Raw genomic sequence first — 16,326 nt, forward strand, 5'->3', positions numbered from 1 at the left:
GGGAGTGGGAAGCCCGAGAGCTGCGTTGTCATGGCAGTGCCGGAACAGCCCGCCGCGGTCCCCGGCACCAGCCGCCCCCGGGAGAGACAGCAGCGACCAGCTCTCCTGGCCAGAGGTGGGCTCCACTCTGCAGCTGAACCCACGGCAGCAACCCTGAGCTCGGCGTTAGCCACCCGCAAGGCCCTGGGCTCCTCCAGCCGTGCCGTGGGCTCTGCTGCTGCTCCAACACGAAAGCGCTCGTGTGCAAGAAGGGGGGCTCCTTCTGGGAGGGAGCACTACCCCCCAGCATCCAGGCAGTCTCCTTTCCTGCAGGAGGGCCCATTGTTCATCCCTGCCTTCCTCATCCTCACCTCAGGAAGCAATCTCCTTGCCAATAGCTCTGGCCACACGCAGAGGGACACGGATCCTTCCTCCACCCGGTCAGCACAGACCAGGGTGCCTGCACGCGTCCCCACAGGCAGGTGTGGGTGTCTCCAGAGGGGAACATCTCCCACTCTGCTCCTTGCCATTTTTTAGCAGTCAGGTGCAGGGCTCCCAGCTGACCGTCAAGTGGCAGCACGACTCGAGGTGGTCTGTGGGGGTCCTGCAGTGGTGCGGGGTCCTCATCAGCCCACTTCCCAGCTGGGGAGTTTCCTGCAGGAGGTGGAGACCCCACGGGCTGCTGAACCACAGCAGCACGTTCCCATGGGGAGGAAAACCCACCCGCGTTGGAAACAGGGGGTGTCTCAGCCCTCAATTTGCAAAAGCCTCGTTGGTCCTTGTAGCTGCTGATTTTCAGTGTTTGTGTATGGCAGTGGGCAACTCCACCCCACCTCTCCCTACCCCCCACAAGCTCTTCCACTGCCATTGCAGGTTCCCGTACTTCAGCTGGTTCCCCAGCTGGCCCTCGCTCTAGCTTCAGTGACAGCTTTCATGTGAACTTCAGTGACAGCTTTCATGTGAACTTCAGTGTTCACCATACCTTGGGAAAGGGGTCCCGACCCACTTTCAGCCTACTGAACCTTCTCACGCTGCCTTCTGCTGACCAGAGATTGCAGCAGGAATAGCAGAGGGTGCAGGCGAGAGCAAACCATAACCCTTAAAAACAGAAAACCCTTAAAGAGTGACCTGGGCATAACCAAAACCCTTCAACACACGATGGCCTGAGTCTCTGAGCCACCCCCAACAGCTTCTCTTGAACTTCATTCCTTCAGCGCACCCCAAACCCCATGCTCAGCGAGCAGGGGTGGGACAAACGTTATCACAATCATTGACATTTAGAAAGCTGCAGACCTGGGAGGCAGCACAGAGTATTTTATTTCTTTCCATTTGGAAACTGGTTTAACGTAACAAAGCAAAAGCTCTCGAGCCTTCTCCGCTATTCGAGTTGGGTGGGAACCCTGCGAACGTCACAGTCAGTACCGCCAGGCAGACGTCTGAAATCCTCCTTCCGTAAAGCTGATGCCGGTGTCTGCCCAGAGGTCTCTCTGGGAAGGGCCTGCCGGTTTAAGAGGCTGTTTCTGCCTCAACACACACAGAAGCATCTTGTAGATAAACTTTGGACTTTCTTCCCCAGCTGCCAACCATCTGCCATGGCGAGGCGGCACCGAGTCCACTTTGCTTCCCTGTCCCATACAGCAGCTACTCACCTCGCCCACTCCCCAGAGACACCTGCTCCTCCTCCTTGAATCCGAAGAGGAAATTGCAATTTGGAGATCACATCGCTCACCCGTTCAGCATGATTTACCTCAACGCAGGGGTCACCCACATACAGCCAGGCTAGGTTTGCTGCCTCGGTCTCCCTCGGCTTAGCGAGCGGCCTCCGGGACGCTGCAGGCTGCACGTGGCAGATCGACGCCCTCCATCATCTCTCGTCTTAGCGAGACGTGCAGCACGCGTCTTGCTCCGAGAATCGGAGGGGCAGCCTGCTGCTCCCCGACCAGCCAGCCCCGGCTCTGAGGCTATCTAAGGGCCTCGGCTATTTCTTCTACAGCCAGTAGCCTCTTCCTGACAGAATATAAAGCAAATGCATTATTAACAGTCTATTCTTTAGAGGGAAGTCAGAAGAAAACTCTGGAAAGTAAACAGTGGATTTGCTCGTTCAGGAAAAAGCCTTCTCAGACTCGGATTCCTTCTGCTGTAACTTCCGAATCAGCTCCAGTAAATTCATCTGTAAAGTCAGCTCCTGCAAAGCGAGAGAGATGTTTTTGCAAGAATAAGACAATCCCATTCCCTGCTGAGGAAGCAGAAAGGACTAGCTTGTGCCACCCACTCAAAAACTACTCATCTTCAGGGAACAAAAGAAAAAAACCACGCAAATACAAAAGAAAGCCTTTCATCTGTTTAAGCATTTCTATAACATACAGGGCAGTAATATCTTAAGAGATCTGCTGCAAACTGCAGCTGTCTTAGGAATCCCAGGGCTTTACGATTCATTAAGGATTCAGAAAGGTTCTTTCTTCTCGACCCTGATGTAGTGATAAATGCAGCGAGGACCGACCAGTTCTGCAGGTTTCCCCTCCGGAGCAGCCACGTCCCCTTGCACACGCAGAGCCACGCTCCCCCCGCAGAGCCACGCTCCCCCCCCCCGGTTGGCACAGCCCTCCCCTCATCCTTCAGCAGCATCTTCAACAATCCTTTTCCAGCCCAGAAGGGCAGGAAGCAGGAGGGATCGCTTTGGGTACTCTCCAAGTGGAGTTTAAGTCACGTGCAACACACTGCTGTGCTGGTGCATCAAATTCCCTCAAGGTATTTCATTCCCCTTCCAAAACTGCCTTTTCCATGACCGCAATCAAGTGGGGACCACCGTCTCCTGTAGTTACCAACATCACCTTATGGTCTCCTTGTTCTTTAGTTACATTTAGCTCACAAGCCACTAGCGGAGAGACTACACGGTGGAGTAGCTAATTTGGTGAACCCTGTTCTGTGACTCAGGCTCGCAGACATTACATTATGGAAATAAAAATCTATTTTTGTAAAAAAAAAAAAAACAAACAACTATCAACTGCATAAGCAGGCATTTTATACAACAGACTGGGAGGAAACACATCAGCTGATGGGAAACACATGGAGAGCAGATTCCAGCAGGGATTTCTTAGACGCTGGTGGCATTCACAGGTACAAGCCAAGGTCTGGGTTTGCCAGCGATAGTAAAGGCAAACATAAACAAACCCCAGCAAAAAGGAACCCTGTCAGGAGTTATTACTTACAAAAGCAACATAAAAGGCAGGGGCAGGAGGGGAGAGAAAGAGCTGCTTTCATTATCCAGATGAGGAATAGCAGCACAGGAAAAACAAGAGCCTTGTTCAAGGCTACACAACCAGGAACCGTGTGGGTTTTTGAAAATGCCTGTTTAACTCAGTCTAAGCTGTCTTTTCTCACTAGTAGGTCTTTATCAAAGTGAAATTTAATCAGCTGAAAAAACAAGAGTTAAGAACAGCCTGTTTCTGTGTTCCCTGCAAACTTCCGTGGCATTACAATGAGACTGTGGAAGTTTTATTTTTTCATTCCTGCGGTGGCGTTAAGACAACAGAGAAAAAGCCGGGTGATTGCTCACAAGCTTTCAGAGCAGATGCACTGGGGGAACTGAGAACAATTTTCTAATCACAGTCTGAGGTCATCATCTCCAGCAAGTCACATGCAAGAATTAACAAGATGCCTAGTAAAAAAACAACTTCTCAAAGGCAATTTGTACAGGTGATAAACCTACACAGCCACTTAGTTTAGTATTATTCAGAGCCATTCAAGAGTCAGGCTGCAGGCTGTTGGCACAGCGTCTCTTCCCTCCACACTGGGAGAAATATTGCAGAAAGCTGGGGATGTCGTCCTGTCTAACGGGTTTCTGCTCCTTCGTTACGAACCCGGTCCTAGGTCTGCCCAGGGCACGTTGCCCACCAGCTGATGGGGCAAAGGATGGATCATTCTTTCTGACCCAGCGATTCAGAATTCATTAAGAGCAAGATTTTTTTTTTTTTTTTAAATAAAGATATTAACACAAGAGTCCTGTCAGATCTTACACTCCCTGCATAAACACCAACCTGTGGGTTGGTGGTGATGTAGAAGCCAGACACCCCAGCCTTCTCCAGAGTGCTCTGCTGGTCTATCACTTTTTGGTCCAGTTCCAAGACGATCTTCTCATCCATCATTCGCTGTTCCTCTCGAATTCGTTGCTCCACAGCCTGAAAAAAGATAACAGTCCACAAAAAAAAAAAAGAAAAAAGAAAAAAGTGGCATATCTGCCTTCCTCCTGTCTTTTTCTCATCTCCAAGTCTTGCACCGAAACCGAGGAGCGACTCAACCCTGAAGCGCTCTTGCTCTGCTGGGTCCCAAGGACAGCAGAGGGCAGCAAGCACAGCCCCAGATCTCGCCGCCTCCCCTTGCCATGTCTCACAGCAAAACTGCCGCTCAAGAAAATGCAGGGAAGACACTGGGACCAGCCTGCTTTCTGCCTGTTTGGAGGCCAGGAAAGACCACGAGCGACAGATGGGTATCTGAACGGCTTTTCCTGTTGAGCCAACGTCTGAGCAGCAGGCTGTAGCTGGGCACTCCAGCAGCACGGGCTCAAAAGACAGACTTGGAGGAGGAACATAGGCCACTGTAGCTCATCGAGGTGCCCGCTCAGACACCTCCCCAAGCCTCCGTGTTCCCTGGACACTAACAGAGCTGGAGCTGTAAATCACACCCAGATCCCATTTATTCACTAAAGAAGCTGAACTCCTGAAAAACCTAACTTTGCAACTGGAAAGCCAGGGACTACAGCGTGCTGGGGCAGGCTGAGAACATTACCAAACGTCGCAAAATAGCCCCAACCAGGAGAACGCAGCCCCTCCTGCCTCGCCGACATCTACCTAAACCTCAGCAGAGAAGCCTCTGCATTGCCTCTGAAGAAGAAACGGAGCGCAGTGACCACGTGCTACGTCAAAGGCACGCTGGGAATCAGGAGCGGTGGGCACGCTCCAGGAGCACTCTATGCAGAAAGCAGCTCTGGAGGAAACCTCAACCTACCAGAAACTCTGCCGGAGAGGGGAGGAGAGAGCGGAAGGATTGCAGGGGACGAGGAGAGCCCAGCTCAAAGCAAGCCACATGCCTGCAGAGGCGACGGAATACAACGTTACCGGGCTGCGCTGAGCAACAGACTTCTTTTGCAAGCCACAGGGAAAGTCAGGAGGCATCAAATCCCATCTAAACACCAAGGAAGGCTCCTTCCATTGCAAGAAATAAATGGTACAAGTTTCAACATTTTTTTCACGTGACGCTGCCCCTTTGTAAGACAGAAAACAGAGGCAGGCATTTAGCTGGAAACATTCACGGGGTAAGTTATCCTCGCTGCACAGGGAGAAGTCCCCAAGTCTGGGTTTTCCTACGTCAGGGGCTGGTGGTTTAAGAGACCTGGGCAGACCCATCCCAGAGGGGAGCCGGAAGCCTGTGCGCTTCCCCAGGTCCTGGGGAACATCCAGAATTTTAATGACAGAGGTCTCAGTCCTGAGCAGTCTGGAAAAGAGCCGAGGTTTGTCTAGAGCATGGACGTTGTAAGCAACTGTCTGCGAAAGGCCTGACCCAAATGAAGAGCAATTATTACCTACATGGGAGCAGGAGCTACCTCATGGAACCTTTCTTGGACATACGGCACTCAATTAGCATCTTACATTTTTAATTATGTCCATTGGTTTGGGAAAGCTTTGCAGGAGGACACAAGACCGTGATCCACCATAAGATTACCGTGCATCAGCTGCTCCAGAGAAAACACTTGGGGCAGGACCTTATTAGAATAAATGTGAAGAAATTCAAGACAACTTAAGCCTCAATAAGAGGCAAGGTAGAGGGGCTAATTGCCTACTTCACGATGGGATGCTAATGAACCTAAGCAAGCTCTGTCCTTACGCGTTCTTCAGTCTAGAGGTTCACAGCCCTCGTGGAAGATAGGAAGGATTCAAATCCCTCGTTCCCCAAAGACTTTCCTTCCTCCCAGCTGCCTCAGGGGAAGGAGGAGGCACCACACCATCGCCTCCTCCACTTGCTGTGCTGGAGGACTGACTTTCCTTGGGTTTGGAAAACAAAAAAAAGGACAGATTTAAGTGTCTACATTTAAGTGTCTACATACTGTTTAGGGTTGGCACCTGATTCGGGGCTACAGAAAAGTGCCAAAATGTTGGAGAAAAATAAGGCTTAAACACAAGCTTTTGCTTCAGTTCTGGTAGCTGGCGACCCTATACGATAGGCAAAGCTTTTTAAAATGTTCCACTAGGAAGGCGGACATCTAAAAACCACATCTTGTATTACCCCTCCTGGGAGCCCAATCCCAAGCTAGCTCACGGGAGCCGGTCTTCAAAACCTTTAACCACATAGGGCAGCTCCGATTACACACGTACTAATTGTCACTGCGATGAATGATCTATTCCCAAAATGCTCCACAGCAGAAATATCACAGGATAAATGAAGGGAAGAAGTAACTCTAATAACAGCTGGCAGAGAAAAACAGAAGAGAAAGGCAGGGGGAAGGCGGGAGGAAGTAGGAAGAAGTTGCACGTGACGTAAGACAAGAAGTGACACAGATATGGTTACTTAATGAGCAAAGGCAGTCCTGGAAACGCTTTAAAACAGGCAGCATAGCTTATTACTTGCTGAAGGTATAAGTTACAGAGAGACAGAAGTAACAGGGACAGCTAATGGGGCCCACCCAACTTTGGTCACCTCGATGGGAAACAAGGGACGTGGAAAACAAAAGATCCAACAGCGAGCGCTGACGTGGTGCTTGTCATGGGCAGAGGTCGGGAAAGAGCGTGTATTTAAACAGTTATCTGTTTGCCTTATGTGGGGTAAAGTAACTTCCCCTCTACGGTTAAACTCTATCGATTAAGATAACTAGCTGCTTGCAATTTCCTTATAAAACTGCCTCTATCTTATCGCTAATAGACAGATAAGTCCTTTGGGACCAAACGGGCCGCTCGCACCTTTCTCCAGGTGCCTCGGGATGCTTGAAGAAACTATTCCTATGCTTACATATCTCAAGGCAGTTCCTCCTTATCAGCGCTGCTAAGTAAAACGTGATTTTTTTGAGTATTCTCTGCTTTCTACTTGCTACAACGCAGCAGCGGATTTCACACACCTTCTCCGTGTGTTCTACCACCTTGCTCTCTAACCCCATCCAGGCTCCAGCCCATCTTGTAACAAAGATTTGTTAAAGTATTGTGGAAAGCATCGCTCTCTTGGAGTGGGCTCCTGAGCTTCTGCGATTCCCAGATCACGCCTGGACCGCGGTGATCCTGGATGGCAAGGGCCTGGGCCCCCCCCTCCTGGGGGGACAGAGGGCAGAGCAAGAGGGGGGGACCCCCAGGCCGGGGGAACCCGGGGCTGTGCTAGCCCAGGCAGGATGGCTGGCGGGTCCCAAGGCTGCGGGGGGGGCACACACAACTCATTCAACCCTCTGGAGATGCTGCTGCGATGCAGGAGGGGTCCCGCAGCCCCCCGGGAAGGGGCACAGCCTCGGGCTGCACCCGGCGCCCCCCCCCCCCCCTTACCTCCATCTCCCGCTGCTGGGCGGCGCGGAGGAGCGGCAGGTTGTGGGGCCTGCAGCACTGCTGGGCCTCCTTGTGCCGGTGGAACAGCTCCTGCTTCAGCCCTGCCGCGGGGACGGGCTGCGGGTCAGGGTACGCCGCCGCCACGGCCCCCCGCCCCGTGTGGCCCCCCCGCCTCCCCCCCCGTGTGCCCGCTGCCTGCACCCGCCGGGGCCCCCACCTGCCTCCCCCCGGCAGCGTCCCCGCCCCCTGCGGTGTCCCCCCCGCCCCCGCTCTGCGCCCCCAGTGCCCCCCCCGCCCCTAAGCGCCCCGGGCCTGCCCCCCGCTGCCCCGGGCCTACCTCCCGCCGTGCCGCCCGCAAGCCCCGGGCCTGCCCGCGCCCGCCGCCCCCCTCCGCCCTGCAGCCCCGGTGGTCCTCATCCCCCCCCACCCCGGTGCCGCCCGCCTCTCCCCGGTGCCTCGGGCCTGCTCCCGCCCTCAGCCCCCCGCGGGCCTGCCCACCCCCCGCCTCCCGGTGCCCCCGGCCCCCCGGCCCACCGCGGTGCTCGCTGTGCAGCTGCAGCCGCTGGCTGTAGAGGTTCTTCTCGGTGAGGTGCTGGATCTCCAGCAGGCCCTGCACGATCTCGAAGACGGTCCCGTCCAGCAGCGCCAGCGCCAGGTCACTCAGCGTCGTGTAGGAGAGGCGCTGCTGGCAGGGGCTACCGGGAACGGCCCCGGGGACGGCACCGGCTCAGTTCCGGCCCCGGCCCCGCCGCTGCACCCCCCACCACTCTCCGCTCACCTGGGCAGCGCCTTCACCAGAGCCTGCAGCTCCGACAGCAGCCGGTAGTGCCGCTCCTGCTGCCGGGACAGCTGCTCCGCCGCCGCCTCATACCCCCCCGCGCCGCCGCCGGCACCGAACCGCTCCATCGCCGCGCCGGGCGACACCCACCGTGCGCATGCGCGTATGCTCCGCCCTCCCGCCGCCGACCGGCTCAATAGCCCCGCCCCCGAGCTTCGCCCCGCCCTATCCCCTCGCCCCCGCTCCATCGCCCCGCCCCTATGACCCCGCCCCCGAGGTTCCCTCGCCCCGCCCCTCCCTATGACCCCGCCCCCGAGGTTCCCTCGCCCCGCCCCTTGCGGTCCCCTCCCGCCCGGCTCCATCCCGGTGCTGCAGCTCAATGCTCGGCCCGAGCATCCTCCGTAGGAGCCGGTACCGGAGGGGCGGCAGCTGGGGGAGCAGCAGTAACCGGCACTCCCGTCTTCCCCTGGGACCCGTGTTTGTGCGCACCGCTGCGCACATGGGATGCCGGCGGTAGAGTTTTTCCGGATGCACAGGGAGAGCATCTGCAGGGTCTCCCACTGCTCGGGGTTGAAAGCAGCTAAAAATGTTCCAAATGACTTTATCAAAAGCGTTTCAGATGGAGTTTGGTAGCTTTTGAGTCACCATACGGGGCGGGGGGTGTGTGTGACTTTGTCACAGCTGAAAATGAGGTGATCCTCGGCATCACCAGCATCGCAGGAATTTCACTCTCTGGGTACTTGGCTTCACAGTTTCATTTTAGCCCATGAGCTGGGGACCACTCCCTGCGGAGCAAAGCTGAGCAATGTCTGTGGGTTCACTGGGGAGCCCCGAGAAGGGCGAGATCACTCGGCTGCAAGGATCCCTTCAAATCCCTTAAAACACACGGAGTTTATTAAGTTTTGACTTCAAACACACCGCTGCGATGGCAACGGTTTCTTTTCGTGAGCGCTCGGGTGCAGGTAATGAGATCAATGTTCAGTGCAGGCCTATTCGCAAATTCATGTCAGTGGCAAGCATAAAAAGGTTCCTGGCTTGAATTAGCAAAATGAAAGGTCCACTGAAATGTATTAAAATGCCTTAAAAGTATCGGTTTTAATATGACTTCAAAGCCTACAAAAGCTGCGCTGCCTGCTTAAGGGGAGTAGAAACAGCCACGTTAGAGAAAAACATGGAGAATCCCCAGGGAAATGGGGCATCCCTAAAATATCCCTGAATATAAATTGCCCCTTTTTTTCCCCCCTGGTTGGTTGCCTCGGATTTCCATCCAAGGATCCCCAAATCCCAAGTGCTGGAGAGGCTTTGGGTGGGCTGATTGCAGATCCCTCTGCCTCTGCTGCTTACACCGCTGCCTTGTAGAGTTAACCCTGCCATGTCTGTCTGTCCTGCCCATCCCCTGCCTGCTCTTCCCCCAGCTGGGCAGCAATGTCCCCAGGAAATGGCTGCCCCGTATTTTGAACAGAAAAGTCACCCCAACCCCATCCTCGGGAACCGCCACGAGGTTTTTGCGGCGCTGGAGCTGCTGGAGGCAGAGCCGTGGCATAGAGCCCGGGCGGCTGCAGCCTGCTGCGCTGCTGGGGAATGGAAAAAAGGGTCTTTTAATTAAAAGCTATTAACCGTGCTGCTTAGCTCTGGCTGGAGCGATATGGAAGACCAGGAGAAAAAAATCCCTGACACTTTGCTATCCTCTACCATGAAGATTTGATGGCAGCTTTTGCTAAATATCCTTCTCCAGGTGTCACCTGAAGCCAGGGTTTTGCTGCCGCAGGGTTTCGCTGTCCCAGGGTATTCCCCTGGTGATACAACCCAAAACCTCTTCGGCAGCCGTGGATGCTTGAGTGTGGTGGCCAAGACTTCACCTCTTCACCTGGTACCAGCACAGGGCCAGGCAAGCTGCCTGCCCCCAGCATGGCTGCCTGCACTGGCGAGGACCTAAATGCAACCTGCCTTTGTCCCGTCCAAGCGTCATGTCCCCATCGTCATGGCACAGAGCACCCTGCCTGGATCCTGCCACCTTCACCACCTCGCTGGGGCTTCTGCTCTCTTCCCAAGGCTGTTTCAAGGGGGAGGTGGCTGATGGTGCTCGATGGTTCGAGCTCGGTGGTGTCTGGGCTTGGGGAGGGTTGTCTTGGCCCTGAGCAGCACCAGACTGGAGGGGAGAGACCGTGCACGAGGCTCAGAGAGCCGGCATGGCCACAAGAGCCAGGCACAGCAGCCGTGGGGTGCCCGTGCACCCCTGTGAATGGAAAGGGGGTCAGCCAGGCAGAGGGGGGGCTCAGCCCAGGGAAGAGGGGAGCACATTCCCTGGGACAAGCTCCAGCAGTGCCAGCAAAGGAGCCAGGCGCAATCCGGTGCCTTTGCACCCTAGCAAAGGCGTCGTGGCTGAGCCGGTGGAGGGAGGGGGGATGCCGGGGCCTCTGTTCCACTGCGGACATTCCTCTCCCTTCCTTTGTGCTGCAGGAAATCTGTGCTTCCTCCCTTCCCAGCGCTGCTCCCCGCTCAATCGCTACCAGATGTGGATCCCATGCGCTTCTCATTAGCCCGGCAGGCTCCGGGCACTGCCTTCTGCAGGCTGGGCTGGCGGGCTGGGGTCTGCGAAGGCTGGGCTTTGGGGGACCCGGTGCAGCTATCTGAGCTGGCGTGCATGCCACAAGGCAGCCGGCCCTGGTCTGCGTAGGGCTCATGCTGCCTTTGTGCTGGGCCGGGATGCTGGCGGTGACGCAGGGCGAACTCGCTGCAGCGCTAGAGCTGGAGCTGGGACCTGCACGAGCGCCACGGGGACACAGGGACAAGGGGCACGCTGGCGCTTTGAGTTGAGGGAAGAAGCTCAGCGAGCTGAACTGCAGCTGTGTCACCCATTAGGGACAATCTGCAGCCCAAGGCTGGATCTGGGAGTGTGGGAGAGGCGGGTGCGTGGCATGCATGAGGACTGGGCTGCAGAGCACCTGGGGGTCCCCCGTGTCCCAGGTGGTCCAGACAGGGAGCACATCACGATGTGTCGGGATGTGCACAGGGCTCCCAGGGTGTGGGCTCAAGTTGGGGTGGGGGAGTCCCTGACCAGGTGACGGTGTCTGCAGTGGTTCCACAAGCATCTCAGGTGGCACAGCACGGGTGGAGGAAGCATGGGCCCTTCCCATGCTCCCCAGGACCTGCTAGCACCCAGGAGGAGATCACAGCAGCTGGACCTGGGGGCTTGAGAGTAGAAACAACCCTGCAGTTGGCTTATGACGTCCAGGAAGAGCCTTAACCTGGCCTGGATGGAGCTACAGAGGGACAAATGAAGTGAGAAAGCGCCTTCTGTTCTTCCTCGCCCTGCCACCCCACCATGGAGGGGCTGGGGAAGAGCCCAAAGGGACCTGCACTTGGTCCCACCACATCATCCTGCTCCAGCTGCCACTGGCCCATGTGCATGGAGCAATGTGCCCTACCGAGCAGGATGAGGCCACATTCAGGTGCTCATGGCCACGGGGCTCTGCACCAGGAGAGTGGGATGCTCCTTGCCTCGGCACAGAGGGAGCCAGGGGCTGATCCTGGCCCGATGCTTCTTCTGGAGCCCCCAAGCCAACCGCAGGGCTTTCCTCACGCTGCTGGCGCGGACGGGGTGTGGTGAGAAGCTGGGGGCAAGCACATGTCATGGGATGGAGCCCACACCCTGGCATGGGATGTGCAGGGACATCCAGAGGGCCAAAGGACTGTTTCCCACCGGAGCCTCTCACCTCGCCCCTGAGCAAAGGGTCCCCTGTGGGGTTCAGGCTTCTTGCACTCACCTGCAGCAAAAATATCTCCCAGGATGGAGAGATTTGCAAAGATGTCCACTGCCTGTTTAGGGGAGGGATGCCTGGATGTTACCTTCCCCCAAAGGGCAGGTTTGCATGCTCAGAAATGCTGGAAAACAGTGTTTTTTATGGCCTTGCTGGACCCCGAGTGGAGCAGAGATGGCAGTGGGAGCGTGGTGTCCACGTGCATGCAGCAGGACAGCTCGTTTTTGCAACCGGAGCACATTGCAGTTAGGAATAATCCTCCAGAGAAACCCGAGCGCAAACCCGTCCGCAGGAGACGGCTGCCGGAGCCCAGCGTCCCCGTGGGAGAGCAGCCACGTCACCATGGCTCTGAGTCACCGCTCCGGAGCCAGGGGCTCCCCCCGCGGCCGCTCAGCCTTCGGCGAGCGTGGTTCCACTGGGCGGCCAGCCGCCACTGAAAGAGGCCGATGCGCTGCAGCTTTTGCACCAAATGTGGCTTTACTGCTTCTACTGCGTGGCGGGGGATGAGGCGGCATCATCTGGGGCTCAGGCCAGGAGTTGGTGAGCATCTTGCCAGTGGCTCTGTTCAATGCGGCACGGCTACGGGTTGGGTTGGCAGTGCCGGTGCCAGTGATTTGACAGCAGCTCGGCCCCAGCCATGGGGTGCTCGGCTTGTCCCCCGCTGTTTCCCGAGCCGGGGATGGAGCCAGGGCGCTCCCGGAGCAGCAAACCCCCGCAGGGCCAGGTCTCGGGGTGGCTCCTCTCCACGGGGCCAGATCCTGCCCTCCTCACCCGGCTTGGTTTGTATGGTTTCCCCGAGTCTCCTCCAGCTCATCCTCAGACCCTCCAAGAGCTGGACCAGCCCTCTGCACCCCTGGGGAAGGGGTTCCAGCACCAGACCCCTGACCCCATCCTGCACTGGGCGCATCATCACCCACCATGGTGGCTTCACTGCCCATCCCCAGCCTCCTCCCCTCCTTTTTCGGGCCAGTTTAACCTTGTGTCTACCTCAGCCCCGTGCACGCTCGTCTCCTGGGTGAGGGGAGCACGTGGCTGGGACCACCGGAGCCCCACGGCCACAGGCTCACCAGATTTATTCCAATTTAAACACTGCGTAGTAAATGTGTTTCCCCCGCTCTGGCCTCTGGAGCTGAAATATCTGAACGGGAATTTCACCCCTGAGCTGCAGCTAAAATAAGATCTGGATTGAGGTGGTCGCTGGCTCTCGGTGGTGCCAGGTGAAACCTCCGTGCTCCCTTCCTGACCGGCTGCTGACATAGCCGGCAGAGCAAGGGCTACTGAGCTGGAAACGCTGGGTTTGACCTGCCAGGAGCAGCATGCACGGTCAGAAACGTGTTGGAGAACATGGCCGGGCTTCAGTTGTCTGAACTGAGCATCCGAGCGTTTGTTGGGACTCAGAGGAGATGCTGCACACACCCGTCCTGACTGCACACCCTTCCCTTGGAGAAGACACGGATGCTCAGCCAGGGTGAATTCATGCCAGTTGTGGCTCAGCGGCCCAGGAGCTCCGTCTGTCCACACCCCGCAGGGCAGAGGGGTTGTCAGAAGGTCCGTTTGGCACGGGGTGACAGGTCTACACCACCCCACGGATGACCCAGTCCTGCCTGCGCAGCCCTGCCTGGTGAGCCTGGGCTTGCTCTGAGCAAGGGACGGGAGCTGCTTCCCCTGCACGGTGCTGCAGGGGCTCCCAGCCGGCTGGCACGGGTGCGCTCGGGTCACTGCACGGTGCTGCATACCTGGGAGTGAGACAGGGTGAGAGAGAGGAGGAGTGGGTGGGCTTGGCTGGGAGCTATGCACAGGGGCTGTGGGCTGCAAGGGGTGAAAGGATGCAGCAGGCTGGAAAGGATGTAAAGGATGCAAGGGGTACAATGGGCTGCAAGGGATGCAAAGGGTGCAGCAGGCTGCAAGGGCTGCAGGGGGGCAAGGCGTGCAGAAACGTGCAAGGGGTAGAGTGAGCTGCATGGGTCTCGTCTTCTGGGCTAAGGGCTGCTCCAGCCTTGCTGTGCCCCTGCAGCCACCACGCTAGCAGGGGACAGTTTCGGGTCACACTCCCATCCCCTAAGGATATTTTCAGGGTCTTCAAACATCCCAGGGGGACCAAACCCCCGTCCCACCGAGGCGGCGGCTGCTCCTCACCTGCAGACAAGGCGCCTATTCAGCCCTGCACCCCGACCCGTCGCCCCTGCATCCTGTGCTGCTCTGCGGGGGGAGCGCAGCCAGCCCCCAGCAGCAGCCGAGGCTGCTCATGTGGCTCCTAATGAAATCCAGACCCTGGCAGAGCGATGACATTGCGCCGTGATTTGTGCTCCCATACAGACTAAACAAGGCCGGGCGCGTTACGGCGTGCGGCCGGGCCAGCACAGGCGCAGAGATAAATCAGGCAGCGGCAGTGCGGATGCCTCTGCCTATCTTCTGCCTAATTATTCTTCCTCTCCTGCTCAAACTCCTTGGATGCAAATGCACTTGTGCTTTCCATAATGCAAAAATAGGTTTTTTTCCAAAATTATGCCGGACAGAGCTTCCAGAGGCTGGAATAAAGGCTCAGGCTCTTGGATCTGCTCAGAGATGGCTCCCTGTGCTAGAAATGCGTTTGCAGCCCCAAAACTGCTGCAGCTTCCGAGCTTCATCCCTTTGCTCTGTGCAGTTCATTATGGCCAGGGATTAACTGGTGCCCTGGATCACACGCAAACGCTTCCGCTACTCCGTTGGGTGAGGGAGAGTCTTAAAATGGAGCCAAAGTGGGTTTGCTCGGCGGGCTGCCCGGGGAGGTGTTGCATGCACGCCCAATGCCTGCTGAGCAGGGGGTTCCGGGTGCAGCCCCCCCTGAGCTGCCCCGGGCTGCTCAGGGCACAGCACCGTCCCCCCAAAACAGCACATTCACGTGCACCCCATCCTTCAGCCTGGAGCATCCCCTCAATATGGCGACGAGCCAAGGGCACGTCTCCAGGTCGGAGCCCACCCTTCAGCCCAGCCCACGCCACGCGCTGCAGCAGAGGATGGGGCAGAGGACCATGACCATGGTGGCCTTTCACCCAGCCCTGGGCGCCTGTCACCAGCAACCGGATGTCCAGGTCCCGCTCGCAGCGCCCGGAGCCGCTGCTGAGATGGCGCAGGGGGGTAAAGTCCCCGCTGGACGCCCTGCTGCCCTGCTCCCACCAGCCCCCAGCTGGGACACCCCCACACCTGCGGCTCCCCGGCCCCCGGGTCTTCCGGGAGATGCCCAGCGCAGCGCTTGTTGGATTCCACGTCCCAAAGAGGCGGTTGTGGCACGGTGTCGGGACGTGCCTGGGTGGCATGGCTGGCGGTGACGGGGCTGCCCCGGGACGCTGCGGGCTGGTGGCAGGCTCAGCCCCCCGGCCATCCCCACCCTCAGCTCCTGGAGCTTATAGAAGTGTGTACATATGTACACACACACACACATATGTATGCATATATATATAAAAATAAATAGAAATATATGAAAATATCTGAGTGTATATATTAAAAATATATAATATATACCTGCACTTATATAAGTATTTTACTATATACTCCAGGAGTACCTAGGAGAGAGTGTGTGTGTATATATGTGTGTGTGTGTATATATATATAAAAAATAAGCATATATATATACACACATATAAAAAAATTTACTTCTGTAATGTATATATATTTTTATATATATAAATGTATTTGTATGTGTTTTTGTGTGTGTGTGTGTACATATATATACAAAAATATATACTCCTGGAGTATATATTTATATCGATGGCCTGTGTCTCGTTGCACCTCAGCACAGGGAAAGATGACAAAGCTGCCCCCCCCAGCAGCCCTCCACAGGGAAAAGGCTGTGAACCACCACCAAAAGGCTCCGGCACCCCAAAGGAAAGCTGCAGGCGCTGGCCCAAGCTGTTCGTGCCACTCTACAGGGTCCTGGGACCGCAGCCCATGCTGCTGGGGACCCCTGGCACCCCGGAGCACCAGGCACAGCTTTCTCCTTCCCGCTGGGGGCTGATGCCAGGGCCGGGCATCCCCGGGACCGCAGCACCCGTGCTTGTGGCACCGCTGGCTCCTTCATGCCCGGGGCCGGCGCTGAGCCCCGCCGCTGGAGCAGAGCCGGTGGGCAGAGGGCAGATGCACAAGCAGGAGACGATGCCTGCAAAAGTGCCGCTGTTTATTGCGACTCTGATGCCACCGGAGTCCTCCAGGTCACCGACGGCTGCAGTGAGGAATGTGAAAGGATTTTGGGGGTGTTGCGGTGGCTGCTCCTCTTCTGGGTCCCAGTCTGTGGGGCGATCTGCTCAGCCCGGCT

General features: G+C 56.8%; 1 protein-coding gene across 1 annotated transcript; it reads right to left on the minus strand.

The window, feature by feature from the left end:
• Nucleotides 1–1,273: 1,273 nt before the first annotated feature.
• Nucleotides 1,274–8,450, minus strand: DGCR6 (DiGeorge syndrome critical region gene 6). The gene is made up of 5 exons (XM_054844851.1): nucleotides 8,275–8,450; nucleotides 8,031–8,191; nucleotides 7,497–7,597; nucleotides 4,017–4,157; nucleotides 1,274–2,164 (listed from the first exon to the last, which is right to left on the minus strand). Exons 1-5 carry the CDS (start codon nucleotides 8,400–8,402, stop codon nucleotides 2,081–2,083), a joined length of 615 nt encoding a protein of 204 aa, XP_054700826.1. The 5' UTR covers nucleotides 8,403–8,450; the 3' UTR covers nucleotides 1,274–2,080.
• Between the last annotated feature and the right edge of the window lie 7,876 nt (nucleotides 8,451–16,326).

This window comes from Grus americana, chromosome 16 (assembly GCF_028858705.1).
Source record: "Grus americana isolate bGruAme1 chromosome 16, bGruAme1.mat, whole genome shotgun sequence".
Lineage (NCBI taxonomy): Eukaryota > Metazoa > Chordata > Aves > Gruiformes > Gruidae > Grus > Grus americana.